Raw genomic sequence first — 23,473 nt, forward strand, 5'->3', positions numbered from 1 at the left:
TTGGTGACCCCTTCTCACCATTCAGATTTCAGCTTCCGGGTTACCTCCCCGGAGTGGCTGCCTCCAACTGTCCAATCTCCAACCCCAATTTAACTCTGCACATGTCTTGTCAGTAGCTGACCTGGGTTTGTCAATTGTCCGTTTCTCCTACGAGCAGGTGAGACCCATGAAAACAATGACCTTGTTCTTTATTTGGCTCACCAGCATCTAGAGCAGGGCCAGAACAGGTGCTCAGAAAGTATTTATTGCATGAGAAAATGGCATTCCCTTCTCTGAGCCTCAGTTTCCCCATCTACAAAATGGGGATAATAACATAATAGCATCTACCTCACAGGGGTGTTAAGATTAAATGAGAACACACATGTAAGGTCCAGGCACAGTGCCTGGCACTTGGTCACCAGTGGTTAATGACGCTGTTACTGTTACCAATACATGATGGAATCCCCTGGCAGTAACGTGTGGGCAGGGCTGGGGGATTCCCACAGACTCCCCTAAAGACCCGGGTTCCAAGCAGCTGGGCTATGTGGCCCTGGCCCATTTCTTGTCACTGTCAAAGTCTTGGACACCCGACAGCAGAGAGAGGGCAAATTCAGGATGAAGAGTGAGCTCAACTCAATTGTAAGTTTATTAGAAAGGCCATGGACAGATGAACCCTGAGTTATCAGCTGAGGAAGAAATGAAAAAAGCCCCTACCCCTCATGGCCCGCCCCACTGGCCTCCCGTGAACTCTGTCCTGTGGCAGACCCCAACAGAAGTCGGCCAAAAGTGCTTTCCACATCCTCTCCCTGGGGCTGCCCGACCTGACCGCAGGGGACCCAGTGGCGGCCGATGTGGATGCTGGTGCCTCGAGCTGGGAGCCGGCAGGGCATGGGTCCTCCCCTGTAGCAAAGTGGTTCTAGAGCCCCCAGCAGAACAGAACGGAAAAGGAGCCAGCTGGGGATAGAGTGAGTTCTGCGAACAGCCAGAGGCTCTGAGAGGTGACGCTGGGCGACCCTGGAGGTGTGTGCAGATGGCTACAAATGGCCCATTGTGGGGGTCCACATGGAGGATCCCAAAGCTGCTCTAAGAAGTCTCAGCCACAGAGAGCCCTAGCGTGACTTGATGCCCCTCCCGGGGCCGCACTGGCTATTTCTGCTCCCACATAGGCGAATGGATCTTGTAAAAATCCATGTTGGCTGATACCATTTTTTCCTTTAAAAAAAGAGTCTGTACAGTGAATCGCTTTCAGCCAGCAGAGCCAGAGCCGAGAAGAGTCCGTCCTGGGGAAGGAGAAGGCACTTCTCACACCCTCACTGGGGGTGATCGGGGCTGGCTGCTTCCGGGCCTCTGGGGGGCTCCAGCTCCCTCTGGCCCTGTGGCTCGGGCCTGCTCCCTCTGGGAAGGATGCTGCGTCCATCAAGCTAGCACTGCTCTGCGGCCTGACAGCCCCGGCCCCTCACAGGGTGGTGGACGGCAGCTTCCTCACTCGCCTCTGGGCCAGGATGGATGACTCAATGGGCTTTAGCTGGGGGGTGGGCTTGGAGCTGTTGAGGGCGGAGTACGTGGCTGCCATGGCTCCCTAGAGAAATGGGGGGAGGTCAGTTCACAGTGGGGGGAGGTGTGGGCGGGAGGGGATGTGTGTCCCAGGGCCAGGCCAGTCCCTCCCCATGTCCCACAGCCCACCCAACCACAGTTAATCCAGCCTCGGGGGTCCTTTGTGGTCATTGGTCCTGCCTTCCCCTTCAGACTGGAGGCCTGAGGTCAGCAGCTGTGTCCTCCAGAGGACTGGGAGCCCAGAAGTGCACTGGGACACCGTGGCATCTTAGCCTGGGCTCCCTGAGGGCAGGGCTGTGTCTCCTCCTCTGTCCCACCTCAAGGTGCCTGGTACAGACATGGCATCTCTTGGCCCTGCCACCTCAAGTCCGTGCTCATGCCACCCTGGCCTCACCCCTGCAGATGCCCAGCAGCCCAGGGTGGCCATACCTTTACAAGCTGCAGGTCCTGGTGGGACAGCTGGCTCTGGGGAAGCTTGTCTTTCTGGGTGATCCACGGGTGCTGCAGGACCTGCTTAGCTGTGAGGCGCTGGTGGGGGTCCACGTGCAACATCTTGGACACCAGGTCCTGGGGGCACAGTGGGCAAGGGGGTGGTGGAAGGGACGGCAGGGGAGCAGACAGCTGTGTCCCGCTCATGGGGACAGGAAGGCCACTATCTCCCTGCAAAAGCCCCTGGGACCTACTGTCCACACTGCTCCAGGGCTCCCACGCATAGTCAAGATATTCCTTTCTCTGGGACTTTGCTGCTCTTGGCCCTTCTTCCTGTATACCCTTCCCTTCCTCCTTCACCTTCGAAGAGTCAGGTGGGAAGGTGGGAAGAGCCTAAGGTTTGCGGTCAGGCAGACTCTGATCCAAAACCTGACTTTTCTACTCATCAAGTGAGTGCCCTGGACAAGTTATTCAACAATCTGACCCTCAGTTTCCCCTCTGAGAGACAGGAATAACAATGCCTGCCTCATAGGCTGGTGGGAGGTGGTACTCTTCAGAAGGGGCTCAACCCTGTGTCTGGCACAGAGGTTCCCAGTGGGAACTCCCAGGCTCTGGTTGCTCCCAAGAACTTTGCGAATACTGAAAGCTCACGTCCACCTCCTTTGAGAAGACACTGCTTGGCTGGGCCAGTCGCTCTGCTCTGTGCCTCTACTGCCTGTACCCCTGGCCAAGGGGACTGGCCTCTCTCTGCTGCCTGGCACCTGTTCCTTGCATGCAGGCCTGTCTGTCCCACCAAACTAAGTGTCCACAAGGCAGGGAATAGATTATGCAGCCCTCTGCCCCCTAGAGGGCCCAGAACATGAGAAGGGCCAGTGAATGGTCACCAAGTTACTCAACAAGGTTGAGAGGGGGTCTGCCTGGGAATCTTCCACTTGGAGAAATACAGCAATAGAACATTCTACTCAGAGAAACAAGGCTGCAGGAAACCTGTTCGTGAACTGCTGAAAAGCGCTGGGTTGGGACCCTGCCACCTTCCTCCGAATGAGCCCCATGCTAGCCTCACAGACTCACCTTGGCCGTCTCTGAAACCGTGTTCCAATTTCCCCCACTGAGCGTAAACTTCCCACTGCCGATCCGGGTCAGGATTTCCTCTGGTGTGTCACTGGGCCCGTTGGCAAATGGAGTGTATCTGCAGAAAAGCCACATAATCTGGGTACGGACTCTGGCCTCCATCCTAGGGCCAGGGGTGGGGTGGGAGACACAGTCTTCCACCTCCACCCGTAGAGCTCCCAAAGCAGGCCCACATCTCCTACTTCAGACCCCCCTGAGGCAGGGCTGGATCTCTCCTATCAGACAAGCCCCACCCGGCCCAAATGCTAGGGCTGGAGCCATGGGAAGGGGTCCAGGCCAGGGGCACTCACCCCGCTAGCATGGTGTAGAGCAGAATACCCAGGCTCCAGATGTCACAGCCTTCATCGTAGCCCTGGCGCTTCAGCACCTGCCAGCAAGGCAGGGGAGGGTGGTCAGCTTGGGGGACAGAATTGGCCACATATCCTTGCCTGCTACTCCCCAGAAGGGTAGGAGAAGGGTTCCAGCCACAGGCTGGATGTTCCCTTGGTACATGGGCCAAGGTCAGAGACTAGAGCCCTGGCCAGTGTGGGGCCTCTGCGAGGGGCACAGGCCTCCAGCACCCCCTCACTCTTGCACCTGAGGAGGCTGGGCCACTCACCTCGGGTGCCACAAAGTTGGCTGTGTAGCAAGGTGTCATGAGGAGCCCGTTCTCAGCCCGCAGCTGTTTGGCAAAGCCAAAGTCACAGATGCGCAGGCACTCGGGATTCCCGGACTCATCCACGTACAGGATGTTGCTGGGCTTGAGGTCCCTGTGCACAACCTAGGGGCGGAGGGCTGGGGTCAGTACTCAGGGTAGGGAGGCTGCCAGTGGCCCAGGCCAACTGCTGGGGAGGAGAAGGTTACCAAGACAGGGCACAGAGAGAGGGACAGATGGAACCAGAATTCCGAAGAAGGGGAAGGGGCTGAAATGGGGGTCTTATGGCTGCTGCTGCTGTCTACTTGAAATCTATGTGTAGATGCCTACAAGGTGGCTCTAACTTAACCTTCTCCCTTAAAATCTACTCATCTCATAATCTTACCTAGTGGCCACTCCATCTTTCCTGTTGCTTAGGTCAAAATCTTGAGAGTCATTCTGAATTGCTCTTTTTTTTCTCATATTCCTCAATCCGTAAGCTCTGCTGGCTCCGCCGAAACAATATATCCAGACCCCGACCATCTCTCAGCCCCTCTACCGGCAGCACCCTGATCCCAGCCACTCTCATCTCCCCCACCCACAGCCCCACAGCCCCACAGCCCCGGCTTATTGCAACCGCCTCTTAATTGGTCTCCCTGCTTCCACCTCTGCCTCCTGTCACAGAAGCCAGGAGCAGCCCGTTACACATATGTCAGATATCATGTCATCCTGGCTGGAAACCCTCCAAGGCCTCCCCTCTTGAGAGGAAAAGTCCTTACAGTGGCCTACACGGCCCCACCGATGTCTCCACTACCCTGCGCCCACACCTCTTCCACTCTCTGGTCTTCTAGTGCTCTCTCCCTTGTTGAATGTTTCAGCCACACCAGCTTCTTCTTCTTTCTCTTTTTTTTTAAGAGATAGGGTCTCACTCTATTGTTCAGTGAGTGCAGCAGCATGACCATGGTTCACTGCAACCTCAAACTCCTGGGCTCAAATGATCCTCCTGCCTCAGCCTCCCGAGTAGCTGGGACTACAGGTGTGTGTCACCATGCCTAGCTAGTTTAAATTTTTTTTTTTTTTTTTTTAGAGATGGGGTCTTATTATGTTGTTGCCCACGCTGGTCTTAAGCTCCTGGCCTCAAGTTATCCTCCTGCCTTGGCCTCCTAAAGTGTGGGGATTACAGGCGTGAGCAACTGTGCCCGGCCTCACACCAGCCTCTCTGCTCTTACTTCAAAAGCCAAGTACAAGGCCGGGCGCGGTGGCTCACGCCTGTAATCCTAGCTCTCTGGGAGGCCGAGGCGGGCGGATTGTTTGAGCTCAGGAGTTCAAAACCAGCCTGAGCAAGAGCGAGACCCCGTCTCTACTAAAATTAGAAAGAAATTAATCAGACAACTAAAAATATATAGAAAAAAAATTAGCCGGGCATGGTGGCGCATGCCTGTAGTCCCAGCTACTCGGGAGGCTGAGGCAGGAGGATCGTTTGAGCCCAGGAGTTTGAGGTTGCTGTGAGCTAGGCTGACGCCACGGCACTCACTCTAGCCCGGGCAAAACAGTGAGACTCTGTCTCAAAAAAAAAAAAAAAAAAGCCAAGTACACTCCTGCCTCAGAACCTTTGCACATGTGGTTTTCACTTTCTGGAATATTCTTCCCCCAAAGACAGGGCGCAGAGAGAGGGACAGATGGAACCAGAATCCTAAAGAAAGGGAAGGGGCTGAAATGGGGGTCTTATGGCTGCTGTTACTGCCTACTTGAAATCTCAATGTAGATGCCTACAAGGTGGCTCTAACTTAACCTGTGCCAAACTTGAACTCCTACCTTCTCCCTTAAAATCTACTCATCACATAATCTTACCTAGTGGCCACTCCATGCCTGGCCCATTCTCTGTCTTCTTTCAGGTCTCAGCTCAAATGCCACCATATCAGTGAGGCATTCTCTGACCATCCCATATGAAATCTTAACCACCCCCCAGTCCTCCTTACTCTCCCTACACTGCTTTATTTTTATTTACAGCATTCACCACCATTTGAACATGTTTGTTTTCTGTATCTGCCTGCTGGAATGTAAGCTCCGTGAGTGTTTTGCTCACCGCGGTATCCCAGCACCTAGAGCGGTTCCTAGTATATAGCAGGTGTTCAGTAATACTTGTTGAATGAATGGATGAATGACACTTACTACTGCAGCCGTAAGCAAATGACTTTCCTCTGGACCCTGTTTGCTCGTCGGTAACCTGAAGGGGCTAAACCACTTCACTCTTCATTCTTCCCCTCTCCTTCTGTATAGTTCTATTCATAGACAATCCTCTAACTGTCACCTAATTCTACCAACAACCCTCAGTTCTCTAACCCTAGTCCACAACTTCCCTGAGTCCAGGCTCATATATCCAGCTACCTATCAGATGCTGGATATTCCACAGAGCCTCAAACTCAACTCATGTTCTCACCTTCTTGCTCCTCCTCCCATGAGCTAATGGAACCTCCCTGGGCATTGGCAAAAACCTTCAATGGCTCCCTACTATCTGTAAGATAAAGCCCAAAGTCCCTTAGCTATCTGTTCTAGCCTCGTCGTCCACTGCATCCCCTCAGGAGCCCTAAGCCCAGGCTGCTGGGGGCTCCTTTGCTAATGACCATGACCACATCTGTCCATGGGATGCCTGTTCACCTCCAACATCCAGCGCAGGGTCCAGCACAGAGCAAGTGCTAAGTGAACCTTATGTGAGGAATGAACAAATCACACCTCTGAAACATGCAGACACCTTGCAGGTTAGATTAGTTGAGTATCACAAGTTGGCCTTGTCAAAGATGGTCCTTTCATAGTCCCTGTCAAGCCCTGAGCCCTGCAGCAGGTGCCCGTGGAGTGGGCAGATAAGAGGGTAGACACGGCCCAGCATGGTTCTCCTCTACAGAGGGAAGATGCAGGCAGGGTAGCCCCAGAGGCACACCTCAAATTCTATCCAAGCCTTGGAGAAGTCCCTTGGGCTCTCTCCTTCAAACACAATCACACGGCCCAGAGCGCAAGCACAAGCCCACTGAGGGCCCAGCCAAGCTTCCTAAAGGTCAGGGATGTTCAGCTTGGCTGAGGATGCCAACTACCCTGTACAAGTTAATTCCCAGTTTACAAAGTACTTTCCCAATCCTGAGCTCACTGGTGCTACCCACTGAATCTCAGTAAGTGGGTAGGCAGGGACTGTTGGCTCCATTTTACAGAGGAGGAAACTGAGACTCTGAGAAGACAACTGACTTGCTTGTGTAAATTAGAGGCAGAGGCAAGACTTCGATCTAGTTCTGACCTTAATTCCATGGTCTTTCCAGTTTAGTGTGGTACAAATGACACTTCTGGGAAACAGGGATATGCAAATTTTTGATCTTTATCCGCAACACAGAGAAACAACATACTCCTATAGGAAGCTGTCTCACCATTGCCAGTAGCAGAACAGTAGGGAGGGGGAAGCACAAAGCACCACAGGTGATTCTGACACCTGACCCTCAGGTGTGTATGTGGGGGAGGTAGGTACATTTTCTTTTTTTCCTTTGTGAGACAGAGTCTCGCTCTGTTGCCTGGGCTAGAGTGCTGTGGTGTCAGCCTAGCTCACAACAACCTCAAACTCCTGGGCTCAAGGGATCCTCCTGCCTCAGCCTTCTGAGGAGCTGGGACTACAGGCATGTGCCACCATGCCTGGCTAATTTTTTGTATTTTTAGTAGAGATGGGGTCTCGCTCTCGCTCAGGCTGGTCTTGAACTCCTGACCTCAAGTGATCCTCCGCCTTGGGCTTCCAGAGTGCTAGGATTACAGGCATGAGCCACCGTGCCCAGCGGAAGTGGGTACGTTCTCACATCTTATTGCACTGAAGTCACAACAGGCTGGGCAAGTCACAAGGGAAGCCAGGTGGAATGGGAACCGTGCCAACCAGCCCAAAGGGGAAGCTGCTACTTGGCTCTAGCAGACAGTCACTATGTAGCAACTTGGACCCAGTTTTTTCAAAAGCAGCCAAATTACCAAACCTTACCAAACCAAACCCCAAGCCAAAAAACACCCCACATCTGGCAGGCCAAACAAAATATGCGTGCAGGCTAAAAGTAGCCACGGAGTCAGACACTATGACCTCTAGCAGAGCTGTGATCTTGGTCACAGGAAGGAGTCAGGCAGGCCAGAGTGTGTCATGGCTTTACCACCCACCCAGAGCTGTGTGGTCTTGGGCATGTTATTGAACCTCTCTAGCCCTCAGTTTTCTCACCTGTAAAATGGGGCTGATCATGGTGCTCCACCCCCAGGGGTGAAGGGAAGAGCCTACTTAGCCCAGGACTTGGGAAATGGCAGCTGTTGTCACAGTATCCACAGAGCTGCCTGGGGCTGAACCCACCATCATGCTGGATGTGAAGATACAGTGAGCGCCTGTGAAGAAGCACTTAAAAACTACAGGACAGCAAAATTAGAGGACAGATGCTGTCCCAAGCAGCACCAGTTGAGAGCACAGACTCTGGAGCTAGATCAGCTATGAGGCTTTGGGCCAGTTACTGAGGCGCCCAGAGCCTTGATTCCTTCACTTGTAAAATGGAGATAGTGACAATACCGCCTTTGCAGGCACAATTAAATGAGTTAATACGTAAAGTGCCTAGACCCCTGCCTGCTTGTGCACAGTGGCATGTAGTGTTAGCTGCCGCTAGCAGCAGCAGCAGCAGCAGCAGCAGAGGATGTGCGTTTGGGCACCTGTGACCAGCCAAAAAAGAGGTGGAGTTGTTCTGTAGGAATCACCTGGTTAAAGAGAGAAGCCAAAGCATGGGGCCGACTCTCTACAATCCCGTAGCCCTACAGGAACAACCTAGAGGGAGGCCGGGGACTTGAGAGGGCTCCACACATGAAATAAAGAACTCCTGCAAAATACAATGGGAAGGGCACACAACCCAATTGAAAAAAATGGACAAAAGACTCGAACAGGCATTTCACAAAAGAGGCTTTATATGTTTATTGTCCAAACAGCAATAAACACATAAAGAGGTGCTCGACTTTATTTGTCACCAGGGAAATGCAAATTAAAACCACAATGCAAGACTACTCCACACCTACTGGAATGACTATGGTTAAAGAGATAGAAAATATCAAGTGTTGGTGAGTACCAGAACCCTCACACACTTCTGTTAGGAGCATAAATTGGTAAAACCACTTTGGAAAACTGCTTGGCAGTATCTACGAAAGATGAACACGCAGACGCTATGATCCAGCAATCCCCCCTAGGTGTACAAACAACCTTAAAAGGTACATACGTTCACCAAAAGACAAGTACTATTAATAGAATAGCACAGCAGCATTATTTGCAATAGTCAAAAACTGGTAACAATCCAACATCTATTAAAAATAGACGGGACAATTAAATCATATGAAAATGAACGAACTGCAGACACACAACAATGTGGACGAATCTCAAAGACACCATTGAGTGGCCAGACACAAAAGACAAAGTTTATATAAAATGCAAAACTAATCTATTAGAAGTTAGCTTAGAATGGTTACTTTAGGGGAGGGAGCTTTTGAGGAACTGGAAATGCTTTGTTTATTGATCTGGGGTCTGGTTACATGGCTATATTCACTTTTTGAAAAGTTATGGACTTGTACATTATGATTTGTGTACTTCTCTGTTTATACAATACTTAGATAAAAAGGTAATATTAAAACAAACAGGGGTTCCAGTGGCCCCTGCTCCCTGGTCATCCCCTTCCTATCCCTCAGCTAGTGTGGGATCCCCAGCTTATAACCACAGCTACTGCTGACGCCAAATCAACCCGGAGAATCCCCTCCAAATATCTCAATGAGAAGAGCTTCCCATTTCCTCATCATCTCCTCCTGGTATTTGGAAAGAGCCAGAAATTTTGGAGACCCATGGATTTCTGGCTTCGGGATGGAGAAAATTTCCTCCAATAACTTCCCTATCAAGTGGCTGTCTTGAACACCCCTAGTGGAAGGGTCTCACTGCCTTTGGAGGCAGCTTGCCACTCTAGAAAGTTCTTCCTTGCTCTGAGCTTCAGGCGACCCACTGGTAACTCACTGGCTTGGCTGTCTTCTAAACCTTGGAGGTAACCTTAACTAATATTCACTTAAGAACAAAACAGGAAAAGGAAACACATTTACTCTCTGACCTGACATGGTAAATATTAGTCTGTTTGCACTGGCCATTTCAAAAACCAAAGCCACTTCAAACATAACCATTAAAAGCACACGTGGTAACCAAATCGAAGCTTTAGTTATGAGACAACATTCTTTTTCATAAAAGAATTCCTCCTAATAAGTTAGACATAATCAGGCATCGCCACTTTCACAAACCCTACCGAAATAACAGATTCAGGCAAAGATCCTGAAAGGACAAAAACCATCAGATGAGGATCTTTACGACCACGAGGTCAGATTGTTCCCACCTGACATGACTGATGGGGGGGGCAACGTGACGTGCACTCACGAATGTGATACAAGGTGAATTGTACCACATGTCCCATGGAGTGGATGACCTTGGCCTTCTGAATTTTATTCCCATCCCACCCAAAAAAGCTGAAGTTGAATCTAATAGACATTAGAGAATGTGTAGGTTACAGAAAATATAGGCAATAGAGAAACAATGTAGATCAAACAGACACATCCAGAAGGTGGGACATCCCACAGAACTGATCTCTTCAAGTCAATGGCATAAAAAAGGAAGTCTAAGTATGGAGGTAATGTGGGTGTGTTCATTTAGCAAAACGCATCGAACTGTACACTTAAGATCTACTGTATGGGCTGGGAGCGGTGGCTCATGCCTGTAATCCTAGCCCTCTGGGAGGCCGAGGCAGGAGGATCACTTGAGCTCAGGAATTCGAGACCAACCTGAGCAAGAGTAAGATCCCGTCTCTACCAAAAAGAGAAAGGAAAAAAAAAGAAGTAAAAAAACCCAAAACCCAGCCGGGCGTTATAGGACACATCTATAGTCCCAGTTACCTGGGAGGCTGAGGCAGGAGGATCTCTTAGAGACCAGGAGTTAGAGTTTGCAGTGAGCTACAATGACACCACTGCATTCTACCCAGGGCCACAGAGTGAGACTCTGTCTCAACAACAACAACAAAAAAAACAAGGCAATAAACCAATCACAAAAAATACATTTTTGAAAGGACATTAAGGGAAATGTGTCTATGGACTAGGTACTACGTGAAAACAAGTAAACGTTAATTTTGTTAGTTGTTATGAAAGAAAATATTCACTGCTTTTATTTTTTTATTTTATTTTTAAATTTTTTTAGAGACAGGGTCTCACTCTGTAGCCCAGGCTAGATTGCAGTGGCACAATCATAGCCCACTATAACCATGAACTCCTGGGCTCAAACAATCCTCCTGCCTCAGCCTCCCACGTAGCTGGGACTGCAGGTATGCACCACCACGCCTGGCTAATTTTGAAAAATTTTTTGTCTCCAACCCATGGAGCAGCAGGCAATAAAAAAAAAAAAAAAAAAGAAAGTAAAAAATTTTTTGTAGAGATGGGGTCTCACTATGTTGCCTAGACTGCTCTCAAACTCCTGGCCTCAAGTCATTGTCTCACTTCAGCTTCCCAAAGTGCTGGGATTACAGGAGTGAGCCACCACACCCAGCCTGTTTTTAGAGTTACAGATATACGACTAAGATGATGTGAGGTCTGGGACGTGCTTTCAAATACTTTAGTTGCAGGCATTTATGGATCAAGTCTCATAATGTCTGCAACTTCCTCTCAAACGCATCTGCAAAAACATATACTGTATACTTATATTTATAGAGAGAGACAGAAAAAGAGAGATAAAGCAGGTGTGGTGGGCTGTTAAGATTTGGTTAATCTAGAGGAAAATGACTTTCATTGTACTATTCTTTAAACTTTTCTGTAGATTTGAACTTTTTTCTCATAAAAAGTTGAGAAAAATTCTTCAGTAAGAACAAAAAAGAAAGGGAGGAAGGAAGGGAGGGAGGTAGGAAGGGAAAAGGAAGAAAGGAGGGAAGGAGGGAGGGAGGGAGGGAAAGAAAGCAGCAGCAAGTGTGGTAAAAACCCCAACAATCCTTAAATTTGGGTGATGAGCACATGGGGTTCATCACACTGTTATGCACGGTTCTGTGCTGGTCTGGTCCTGTTTCCCCTGCACATCTGTGCAGTGTTTACTGCAAGCCCACACTGGACCATGGTGCTTCCCCACGAAGTACCTACCTTGCTTCACCCCACAACCACCCTGCGATGCGCCAGCTCTTGTTATCACGAGTTTGCAGACGAGGAAATGGCTCAGAGGGATGAAGCGGTTTTCTCAACCTCACCCACGGGTAAGTTAAGAAGCCAAGGCCTGGACTCAGCCAGTTGGATCCCAGAGCCTGCATTCTTAACCCCCACACTGTCTAATCAGAAGCACCCTAAAACGTGACCTCATCCAGACAGAACTCATGCTAACGCTACGGTTTCCGGCTTTAATACGCCCTAAGTAACTTCTCTCCTTCTTTCAGCGCTGCAGCCTTGACCCAGGGTCATCTAGTGCCCCCTTGCCTTGTGCAACAGTAAAGGCCAAGTTCTGCTGTTTGGACCGACACCTCTTCTGCAGCACTTCTGTGTTTCTAGCAGCATTTCCTCCTGCGTCCACTTCCTCTATCTTAGCAATCAAACCCATGGCCAAGTTCACCTCCCTGAAGCTCCACACAGTGACCCTGCCACTGTGTGGCAAAAAACTACTCTCCACCTGCACGTCCCCACCCAAATTCCTCAGTCTGCCATTCTGGCTCCACTCTTCCCTGGCTGTGTGACCTTGGGCAAATGACCTCACATCTCTGAGCTTCAGCCTTCTTACCTATAAAGTGGGGCCAATAACAGCACCCGCCCCAGGGTTGTTGTAAAAGTCAATTGAGATCAGGTGAGGAAACCTCACCTTACATTAAATCTTAGCATGGTGCCTGGCACACAGTAGGTACCGAATAACGTCCCCTTTCACAGTGTGGCCTCATCTCTCCCGCTCTCCATTCCTGGCATCCACCTACTCACCCAGTCTCCCCTGTGTCGGGATGCGGGGGTTGGGGGCTGCCACTCCTGGGCTGGCCCACAGTTCACCCACCGCCCCCTGCCCTGCCCAGCTCAGACTCACCCCCTGGGAGTGCAGATACTCCACCGTCTTGCTGATGGTGTGCAGGACGCAGCTGGCCTCCCGCTCCGAAAAGAACTTGTGCCGCAGGATCTTGTCCAGCAGCTCCCCGCCCCGCATCAGCTCTGTCACCAGGTACACGTGTTTGCCATCATCGTACACCTGCCGAAGACCTTACCATCAGGGTCCTCTCCCCAGTGCCAGGCCCAAGCCCCTCTGGTCACAGCTCCGAGGACCAAGGAAGAATGACAGGAGCCTTAGACGTGTGTTCTGCTCTGTGCGTCAGTGCCCCTGGCAGGGCCTTGCCCCATCTGGGCTCCTGTCCTGCCTGGATGGGGGATGCTGGCCCTGGGCTTCTGCTGAGCAGAAGGGCTCTCAGGGAATGCCTGCGTCTCAACTGAAGGACCCCCGGGGTGTGGCCAGACCAGAGGGAACAAGGGTCCTCCTCCTCTGCTCACGAGCACTGGAAAAAGGATCAGAAGTGAAAGGAATGGCAGCCCCGAGACAAATCCGAGAGCGCTGGGTGCCCCGGCGCCCACCCCAGTCTCAAGGGCCCCACTCACATCTTTCAGAGTGATGATGTTGGGGTGCTGGCCGTACCGCAGAAGAATCTCTATCTCTTCCGAGGGATCCCGCTTGCTCTTGTCAATGACCTGAAGAGAGGAGTGCATGTGGCAGTGGCAGGTTGACAGACTCCGGTGTCCCTCCCTGCCACAGAGCCACACCGCAGGGCGTAGGGGTCGCAGCTGCCCGCCTTTCACCCATCCGCAGAGCCCGGGCATCACCCTCCCCGCCAAAGGGCCACAGCTACACTGGCCTCACCCCCAGCCCAGCAGCCTTGGCCGGGACGTGGTCAGGAGGCCCACCTTGACAGCATACTCCATGTTGGTGGCCTTGTGGACACAGCGCTTGCACACAGAGTAGGAGCCCACACCGATTGTCTCCTTTACCACGTAGCCGTCGCTAAAAACCAGGTTCTTCCCATGGAGTTGCTGCAGGAAACCAAGACATGGGCCTGACCCCTGGCTCCGGAATGCCAGGGGCCACCGCAGCACCCCAGGCCTTGGCTCAGTGGAGATGGAACCAGGGAAGAGCCAGGAGGCCTGGGGTAGAGTGGGTCATGCGACCTCAGGTGAGAACCTGTCCCTCTCTGGGCCTCAGTTTTCTACTCTATACGATGGGCACACTTGCTGGCTCCCAGCCTGCCTGGGCCGCAATCTGTGGTCAGAGGGTGGCAGAAGAGGTGGGCAAAAGAGTCACAACATGCACATCGAGAGGTCTGTGGTTCTGAGAAGACTGGGCAGGTCTGAGAGGGACACAGGAGCCCTGAGTTGGGTCCCATCTCTGCCATTTACTGTGGCTTTGGGTGAGTTGCCTCTCCTTTCTAGGGTGTCACGGCCCATCTCACGGGGCGTCTCAAAGTGCTGAGACATTACCAATAGCAAGTGCTCGCATGGTGCTCAGTGTGTGCTGTGGGCCAGGCACTATGCCAAGCACTTTCAGCTGGGTGTATGTCCCAGGGACAGTCCTGGCTTGTGTCTGTTGTCCTCGCATCCAGTCTGGTTTAATTTTTTATTTTTTGTAGAGACAGGGTCTCGCTGTGTTGCTCAGGCTTGTCTTGAACTCCTGGCCCCAGCAATCCTCCTGCCTTGGCCTCCCACAGTGCTAGGATACAGGCGTGAGCCATCACGCTCGGCCCTCAGGCTGGTTTAATATTTGTCCTGGACAAAGATGTCCCAGGCTGGATAATAAAGTACATAGTCACATTAACTTTACACACATTAACTCACGCAGTCCTCGCAACCACTCCATGGAGGCAGCTTCTATCACTTGCCCCATTTACAGATGAGGAAACCAAGGCACTGGGAAGGCAATCGTCTCACCCAAAGTCCCTTACTTGTAAGCTCTGGACCCAGGCAACGTGCTCTGGAGTCTCTCAACTCTAAACTGTCCACGGAGCAGTAGAAGTGTACAAATGGGGGACAAGTATGAGGAGACACAGCCTCCTGCCACCCAATCCTGCAAGAGAACTGCCAGCTACCCCACTGCCATGCTGGGCACCCCCTGGCATTTACCCAGCCCCTGGCTAGGTACCGGGAAATTTATAACCATGTTGTCATCCAATTTTCAGGGCCACCATGTGCGGTACAAATGGGGAAAGTGAGGACAAGGAGGCTGGAGGCCCTGTGGGTGCCAGGGTGTGAACCCAGGCCTGTCCGACTCCAAAGCCTGTGCTCTCAGCCGCCTCCCTTGTGGCTTCCAGATGGAAAAGGACGACGGAGCAGCAGCCCCCACCTCTCTCACCTGAACCACCGAGTGCAGTGGTGCCTGTGTGGCACGAGGCTTGCCGTCATCCTCCATCAGGCCAGTGGCCACGAAGCTGAAGCCACGAAACAGCTGATGGGCACCAGCACTAGGGGGGATGCCTGGGGAATCTGTAAGGACAGGAGGAGGGTGTGAGCCTGAGGAGGTGCCCTTGACCCCAAGGCAGCCCAGCAGAGGGGACCATGAGCTTCCAGGCCTGCCCGAGCACCTGGCCACAGTGGGAGCGCACGCAGGGCCCAGCCATTCCAGGCCCTAGCCCTGCTGCTCACGTGTGTTTAGACCCGCCCAGTCCGGACACACGAGGAACATAAAGACTCCCACATCGGCCGCCAACCCAGGCCAAGACGGTTGCCCCTTCCTGGCTGCCTCCTCCCCAGCCTGTCGCCTGAGGTCTGTCCCTTCAGGTCCATCTCTGCACAGCAGCCAGAGGCATGGTTCCAACCACCAATCTGCCCCCGCCGCCTGCACCCTTCAAATGCTCCCCTCTGCCTTCAGGAGGGAGCCAGGCTCCTTAGTCTGACAATTGAGGTCCTTGTGACCGTAGCCTCCCTCCCTACCCAACAGCTGAGCCACACTGGACTTCCTGGATCCTTAGAGGGGGTCTCTGAGCCACTGCACATGCTGTTCCCTCTACCCGATCATCCACTCCTTGCCTGTCCACCAAGGCTCAGCTCACGTGCTCCCTCCTCTGAGAAGCCTTGCCTAGTGCTGCTCCTCTGGCCCCCGGCCCCTGTGAAGCTGCACTAGTCACATTGCCCAGCCGCTGTCTTCATGCCTCTCTCCCAACGATGGCCTGAGCCACATGAGGACAGAGCCTGGGCCTGTCTTGTTCACCATCAATACCCCTACAGCTGGCACACAGTAGGGACCTGGTACATAATTTGCCAGATAAATGAGACAGACTGCCTGGAGAAGTGCTGAGCTCCCTGTCATCAAAGGTGTGTAAGCTGCAGTGAGAAAAGCACCCCCTCTGCTAAAACATGCCCAGAACCAACACTCCCACCCCCACTGCCAAAATCCAGCCAAAACATTAAGATTTACCCAGCTCCCTCCCAGAAGCCTCCTCATTGGCTTCTTGCAGCAACCCCAGGGAAGAGTGGGTTCGTGGCTATGCCCGTGTTCCAGATGAGCACACTGAGGCCCAGCAGTCAGAAAAGCCAAAGCCAATTCTCACGCCTGCCCCTGACCTGTGGGCGCTGTCCCCTCTGCTCAGCCAGACCGTCCCTACCACACAGCGTTGTGGGGTCAGATTCCTTATCCCTGACATGAGGGTGAGCCTGACGCATCTGGTCTCCCCAGTGGGCTGGAAGATGCCCAGGGCAGGGGTCCTGACTTTTCTATTGTGGCCGTAACCACCCACACACCCCTACTCCCTTGCCTGGACACAAAGAGGCCCACAGAGGCCCAGAGTGGGAGAGTCGGGCACAGTGATGCAGGGACAGAGTCAGAGTCCCCCACAGCCAGACACTCACCGCCTGTCTACCCACACACCTGGGCCTGCCAGAGTCCCCAAATCCCTGCCCCCCACTGTACCAGCCCAGGACAGCCAAACCAGATAAGGGACATACCCCTGGGTGTGCGGGACGTGAATTCAGTGTCAAAGTAGAAAGTGTCATCAGGCTGAGCCACGGCTGGCTTAAAAGGTGGCTTGATCTCGCGACGGTACAGCTTCTGCAAGGCGAGGTGGGCCCTCTGGTCACCACAGCACCCCCAACAGCCCACCAAGAGCCTCGCGCAGGAGCAGGTACTGGGCCTAGAACAGCACAGGCCATACTGCCCAGCAGACAGGACACAATTGCCTATCCTCAGGAGGCCAGCCCTTGCCTCCAAGGGCAGGCTGTCAACCTCTGCTCCTGCATCTGAGGCCTTTGGCAGACCCGCCACCACCCTTCCTGTGGCCACCATGGCTGGGGCCTGGCCAGAGCCCTGGCGTGGACGGACACACTCACATTCCAGTCGATGGTGGAATAGAAGACGTGCCGCTTGATTTCCTCTGCCCCATCGGGGCCGGAGCCTGAAACAGCCCAAATGAAGGGTCTGCCCTGGATGGTCCAACCCCCAGAGCCCGCCCTGCCCACCCAGTGGCCTCACAGTGCTCTGGGACCAGCTGCTGGAGCAGGGGAGAGGAGGGGCTCACCCTGCCCTGAATCTACCCAGCCCTGTTGCCCACTCAGCATTTCCCACTTTCTGGAGCTTTTAATGATCAAGCTCCAATGTACTGATGGAAAAAGAAAGGCCCAGAGAGGTTAGGCAACTTCTCCAAGGCCATGCAGTCAGGACAGAGGCGGGACTTGTTCCAAGATCTATAGCAGGCCCCTACCCATTTCCACTGTAGGCCTCATCTCTGTTCCTCTTATCCTACTGCCATTTTCAACCACTTGACCCTGTCAAGGATCTGGACTTGACCTTACAAAGCTGGCCGTGGACCGGGTGAACCCAGGAGCCAAGGAGGCCAGCACACACTGACCTCCTATCGCACGCCAGGCACGTTCCCACGCCTCATTTCAGCAGAGCCCAGCAAGCTCAGCACCACTACCTCCATTGAGACGAGGAGCCTGGGGCTCAGAGAGGTGAATCACCTGCCCTGGGTCACTTAGCATAAGTGGCACTCATTTGTTCAACAAATATTTATGGAGGGACTGCTGCGTGCCAGGCAGTGGGGACCTGACACAGAGCCGTGGCTGGGACCTGAGCCTTCTGACTCCTGAGCTCATGCTATTTCTCTTGTGCCAGCAGCCTTGGCGGAGAAGCTGCGTGGGGGCCTCTGTCCTTGTCCCCAGAGGGAGTGGGGATGACTCAGTTCCTGCCTTCCCCCTACACACAGGTCAACCCCCCTCTGCAACACCACACATGGAGCCAGAAAGCAGGGTGGCCCGCGGCATTGTCTGCCCACACAAAGGACAACGGCCCCTTTCAGCCCCAGATGTAGCCCTGTGGCCCAGACTGCAGCTGGACCCCGCTCCCACCGCCACACCCCTACCCTGGGCTGGGGCTGCTTACCGAGCCGGTTGGCAGGATTCCGCTTGAACAGGGCCCGCAGGAGGCTCTGGGCTTCTGTGCTCAGAAACTGGGGCATGCCCAGCTTTGCCCTGAAACAGCCCCGGGGCTCGTGAGGGCTGAGTCCCACCCCAGAGGCCCCATCTCCCCTCCCCTCTGCCCAGGTCTAGCTCAGTCCAGACAAGCCATCCACTAGGTCGCCTCCCAAAACTGTAGGGATCCCTGTACGGGCCCCAGTGGATGAAAAGGCGGCTCTGGAAGGCACATTTAACTCAGGGGACTGTCTCATTGATGGGGAATCTGAGGCCCCCAAACTGGGGCCGGGGCTTGGGGGAGAGCCTGAGGGGGAAGGCAGGGCTCTGCTTACTTGAGAATCAGTGTCATGGTCTCCTTCCGGTCCTTCCCCTGGAAGGGTAGGGAGCCCGTCAGCATCTCAAACTGCAGAGGACAAGGGTCTATCAGGCTCTCGTCCTTGTCTCCCATGCCTCCCCTCCCCCCACCCAGGCCACTCTGCTCCACAGGGCCCTTGCTGGCTTGCTGTTCGTCAAAGTCCACCTGGAGCAAGAGCTGTGTCTGCCCTCTCCCCTCTGCCAACCCAGACGACCAAAGGAACACAAGTGGCCTGAGGCCGGGGAGAGGCCCAGAGCTGGGTTAGGGGCACCCCAGGTAGGGTCAGGCCTTGGATTCTTCCAAGGAAGGAAACTAAAGCTGTGTGTAGGGTGAGGCCAGCTTGGCTGAGAGAGGAGAGGGGGAGAGTCTTAGAGAAGATCAACCCCTCACTGTACAGATAGGGAAACTAAGGCCAGAGGCTTGGGCTGGATCCTTTACGCCTGCCTGGGCACTCACCATCAACACCCCATAGGACCACCAGTCCGCACTGTGGGTGTGGCCCTGGCGGTTGACGACCTCAGGGGCCATGTACTCCACTGTCCCGCAGAAGGAGTAGGCCTTCTTTTCATGGTCAATGGCCTCCTTGCTCAGGCCAAAGTCTACAGAGAAGAGGGCAAAAGGACACATCCTGAGGTCCCCTGCCTTCCTTACTGCTACCTTTGGGGTTGCACACCCAACCCCCTGCCTACAGGCCTGATGGTGTCACCCCCATGACATTCAGGAGGAAGCTAAGGCCAGAGAGGTTGGGTGATTTGCCCAAGGTTACACAGCGGGGAGCTGGGATTCAAACCCAGGGTGTTCCAAGTCTGGGGCCTGGGTTTCTGAGCACTTCCAAGTAAATGGCACAGCCTCTTGGGAAGAATGAGCCCTGGCACTCAGCCAAGACGGATCAGGAGCCTGTTCTGCTCTCCCCTGGGGCCCGCAGGGCAGGTGTCCTCCACTCACCTGTGAGTTTGATGTGGCCCTCCTCGTCCAGCAGGATGCTGTAACAGAGAGATGGGTTCTGGTGGCACCACGGGGCTGTGGGAGTTGGGCCCGTCCCTTGCAGGTGCTCCACCCAGATCCACCTGATCAATGGGTGGGTGCTGCAGGTCGTGGCAGTGCCTACAGGTGTGTTGCCTACTTTTTGTTTGTTTCTTTGTTTTTTGGTTTTTTTTTGACACAGGGTCTCACTCTGTCTTCCGGGCTAGAGTGCAGTGGAGTCATCATAGCTCATTGCAACCTCCTACCTTTTTTGCTAATCCTAGAAACAACTATGTGAGGTCAGTACTCTTACGGCCCCATTTTACTAATGGGGAAACTAAGGCTAAAGGAAGTTAAGTAACTCCCTGCAGTCACTGAGCTAGTAGGAAGTGGAGACAGGATTTGAACTCAGGTCTGCCTAACTCTAAAGCCAAATCTCATTCCACCTCGCCCCCTGCTCCCAAGTTATCATTTGAGGGAATTGAGATGTAAAGGGAAATTCTGGAGAGAGCCATATCAAGGAATGACCTTTAATGGTAACACCTCAGATGTCATACTAGATTAGCAAAAAAGGTAGGTAAGGCCGGGCGCGGTGGCTCACGCCTGTAATCCTAGCACTCTGGGAGGCCGAGGTGGGCAGATTGTTTGAGCTCAGGAGTTCAAAACCAGCCTGAGCAAGAGCGAGACCCCGTCTCTACCAAAAATAGAAAGAAATTAATCAGACAACTAAAAATATATAGAAAAAATTAGCCGGGCACGGTGGCGCATGCCTGTAGTCCCAGCTACTCGGGAGGCTGAGGCAGTAGGATCGCTTGAGCCCAGCAGTATGAAGTTGCTGTGAGCTAGGCTAACGCCACGGCACTCACTCTAGCCAGGGCAACAGAATGAGACTCTGTCTCAAAAAAAAAAAAAAAAAAAAAGGTAGGTAACACACCTGCAAGGAGGGGGCCTAGACCTTGACAATGGCAGCAGTAGCAACTGGGCAGCACCCCAAGTAAGCCTGCTGCCGCCACCACCCACCCCAGTCCTCAGACAGCCCAAGAGAGGGGGACGCTGCTGGGGAGAGCCACACCCATCCCATCAGGTGACCCTGTTCTAGAAGAGGCCTCCCCTGGGGAGGTCTGGGTGGGGGCGTCCACTCACTTCTCAGGCTTGAGGTCTCTGTAAATGATGCCCAGGCTGTGCAGGTGGTCCAGGCCCAAAGCCAGCTCGGCCAGGTAAAATTTCACGTCCTCCTCCGTGAACATAACCTACGACAGACAGGGGAGCTTCAGCTGGGACCACCTCTTCCCCAAGAGCCAGGGCAGCAGGCAGTCAGCAACGTCCTTGTCCTGAGGGTCTACCCTGGGAGGACCCTTGGACACCCCAGTGTCATATACCCTTCTTGCCACAAAGGAGTTTGAAGAAGTCACTAACATACAAGTCACTCATTGTGGCATTGTTCAGAAACAGCAAAAAGTAGGCAACAGCCCAAGGGGCCAAGAGAAGATTGGAATAAAATGTCTCCCCACTTGTTCTGATAGGGAACGATCTCCAAGATCTCCAATCTTGACAAAAGCAACGTACCGAACAGCGTATATGGAATGGCACTTTTTACGTAAGAAAGTGGGGGTAGGGATTCAGAACATACATTGGGTTTGTTTGCAAAAGAAACATGGGAAGGTTTAACAAGAAACCAATAAAAATGTTTACCTATGGGGGGAGGGGCTGGGGGAGGAGGAAGACTTCTCGATGAATATTTTTCTTTTGAATCATGTAAATGTATTACCTATTCAAACATTAAAATAACATTTTAAAAATTAAAAAAGAAGTTTGGTTCTCTTTAAAGTGTGAATTGTATTAATGGTCCCAGTTTTTATATCCGTCTCAAATCCTTCTCTATCAGTGCAAAATCCTTTTGGTTAACACGTGGGACAGGAATGCTAGAGTCTCCAGCTTTCTGGGCAGCTTCGGGCTTTTCCTGGGTCCTCACAGCCTGGCCCAGTGCGGCCCTGGAAGAATGGAGGTGGAGAGGGGAGAGGTGCCCTTAGCTCCCCAGAACCAGGGTAGCATCAGATCCAGGGTCTAATTCTCCTCGGCTCTTCTTGGGACAAACTCTCAGGGGCTCTGTCAGGGTGGTTCCAGGGCCAGGCTACACTGGACAAGTTCTTTTTTTTTTGAAACACAGTCTCACTCTGTTGCCCTGGCTAGAGTGCCGTGGCATCAGCCTAGCTCATAGCAACCTCAAACTCCTGGGCTCAAGCAATCCTCCTGCCTCAGCCTCCTGAGTAGCTGGGACTACAGGCATGTGCCACCATGCCTGGCTAATTTTTTCTGTATATTTTTAGTTGTCCAGCTAATTTCTTTCTATTTTTTTGGTAGAGACGGGGTCTTGCTCTTGCTCAAGCTGGTCTCGAACTCCTGAGCTCAAACGATCCGCCCGCCTTGGCCTTCCAGAGTGCTAGGATTACAGGCGTGAGCCACCGTGCCCAGCCATGGACAAGTTCTTTTTTTTTTTTGAGACAGAGTCTCACTCTTTTGCCTGGGCTAGAGCGAGTGCCATGGCATCAGCCTAGCTCACAGCAACCTCACACTCCTGGGCTCAAGCAATCCTTCTGCCTCAGCCTCCCAAGTAGCTGGGACTACAGGCACGTGCCACCATGCCCGGCTAATTTTTTCTATATATTTTTAGTTGTCCGATTAATTTCTTTGTATTTTTAGTAGAGACGGGGTCTCGCTCTTGCTCAGGTTGGTTTCGAACTCCTGAGCTCAAACAATCCGCCCGCCTCGGCCTCCCAGAGTGCTAGGATTACAGGCGTGAGCCACCGCACCCGGCCTCATGGACAAGTTCTTTACAGGGCCCTAGGATGGAGCTGGGGAGGGGACGAGGCCCCTCCCTGGGAGGGTGGCCTCTTCGTACCCCCAGCTCCATCCTGGGGCCCCATGGCAGTGGGATCTCATCTCACCTCTTTTGAGAGGCGTGTGAAGAGGTCTCCGCCACGCAGGAAGTCCAGGATGAGATAGAGCTTGCCCTCGGTCTGGAAGGCTGGGGAGAGGGGAAAAGCAACGGCAGAGTCAGCTGGGCCCCCCCGGGCCTGGCTCCCTCAGCCTGCAGGTGGGAGGGGGCATAGCGTGCAGCGAAGGCAGCAGACCACGGGCAAGGGCGAAGGCTGGATGGGGCAGGAGCTCAGGTGGGGCCTCAATCTCACCGTAGTGCAGCTTCACCACAAACGGGTGGTTCACGTCAGCCAGGATGTCTCTCTCCATCTTGGTCCGAACACGGTCACGCACTGGCCGGAGGAGAAGGGAAGTCACCGATAGTCTGGACACCCAGCACAGCCACTCCCAGGCCCCAGCTAAGGGCTCTCTTTTCCACTCATTCCTCCAGGCCTGAGCTCCTGCGGCTCCCTCGCTGGGGATTTCGGAGACACTCAGTTTTCAGATTCCTTCCTTCCTTCCCAGTCTGTTTCAGGCTCTGCGGTCTGCTCTCTGCTCCCAGCCCTCATGGCAGTGCCCAGGCCTTGGCGCCCTGCCCATCTCCCGGGCCCTGTCTCCCCCGACACCCCATCAGATGCCATTCAATCCAGCCAGTCTGTGCAACTCGCTGTCCTGCTGCCCTGTTGTCTCAGGTCCCCAGACTTTGCCTCTGCACCTCCCCCATGCCTTCCCAAGCTCCTCTCCTGGCACAAAAATCCCCAAATTCTAGTCCGGAGCCTGGTGAGAACAGCCGCCTGGGAGCGAGAGAAGCCAATTCCCTGGGCCTAAATTCCCGATTCACAGTCTAGGTGGGCATCCCTCACGCATTTTTTTTTTTTTTTTGAGACAGGGTCTCGCTCTGTCACCCAGGCTAGAGTACAGTTGTGTCATCATAGCTCACTGCAACCTCAAACTCCTGGGCTCAAGCCATCCTCCTGCCTCAGCCTTCTCAGTAGCTGGGACTACAGGTGTGCATTGCACTCAGCTAATTTTTTCTGTTTTTGGTAGAGATGGGGTCTCGCTCTTGTTCAGGCTGGTCTCGA

At 53.3% G+C, this 23,473-nt stretch overlaps 1 protein-coding gene across 2 annotated transcripts in view; it reads right to left on the minus strand.

Moving 5' to 3' along the window:
* Positions 1–607: 607 nt before the first annotated feature.
* RPS6KA1 (ribosomal protein S6 kinase, 90kDa, polypeptide 1) overlaps positions 608–23,473 on the minus strand; it is a 40,394-nt gene continuing 17,528 nt past the window's right edge. For both annotated transcript variants that reach the window (XM_012645990.1, XM_012645991.1), the window contains 18 exons: positions 22,664–22,744; positions 22,421–22,500; positions 20,619–20,725; positions 19,458–19,495; positions 18,969–19,111; positions 18,490–18,560; positions 18,126–18,214; positions 17,075–17,139; positions 16,694–16,796; positions 15,105–15,235; positions 13,667–13,792; positions 13,364–13,453; positions 12,804–12,962; positions 3,692–3,853; positions 3,384–3,460; positions 3,034–3,151; positions 1,963–2,100; positions 608–1,558 (listed from right to left, as the gene is read on the minus strand). In XM_012645990.1, the coding sequence (XP_012501444.1) occupies positions 1,436–1,558; positions 1,963–2,100; positions 3,034–3,151; positions 3,384–3,460; positions 3,692–3,853; positions 12,804–12,962; positions 13,364–13,453; positions 13,667–13,792; positions 15,105–15,235; positions 16,694–16,796; positions 17,075–17,139; positions 18,126–18,214; positions 18,490–18,560; positions 18,969–19,111; positions 19,458–19,495; positions 20,619–20,725; positions 22,421–22,500; positions 22,664–22,744 (1,901 nt within the window). In that variant the 3' untranslated portion in view covers positions 608–1,435. The remainder of the gene's footprint in view (positions 1,559–1,962; positions 2,101–3,033; positions 3,152–3,383; positions 3,461–3,691; positions 3,854–12,803; positions 12,963–13,363; positions 13,454–13,666; positions 13,793–15,104; positions 15,236–16,693; positions 16,797–17,074; positions 17,140–18,125; positions 18,215–18,489; positions 18,561–18,968; positions 19,112–19,457; positions 19,496–20,618; positions 20,726–22,420; positions 22,501–22,663; positions 22,745–23,473) is intronic.

The sequence above is a fragment of the Propithecus coquereli genome, unplaced genomic scaffold (assembly GCF_000956105.1).
Source record: "Propithecus coquereli isolate 6110/MARCELLA unplaced genomic scaffold, Pcoq_1.0 Scaffold239, whole genome shotgun sequence".
Lineage (NCBI taxonomy): Eukaryota > Metazoa > Chordata > Mammalia > Primates > Indriidae > Propithecus > Propithecus coquereli.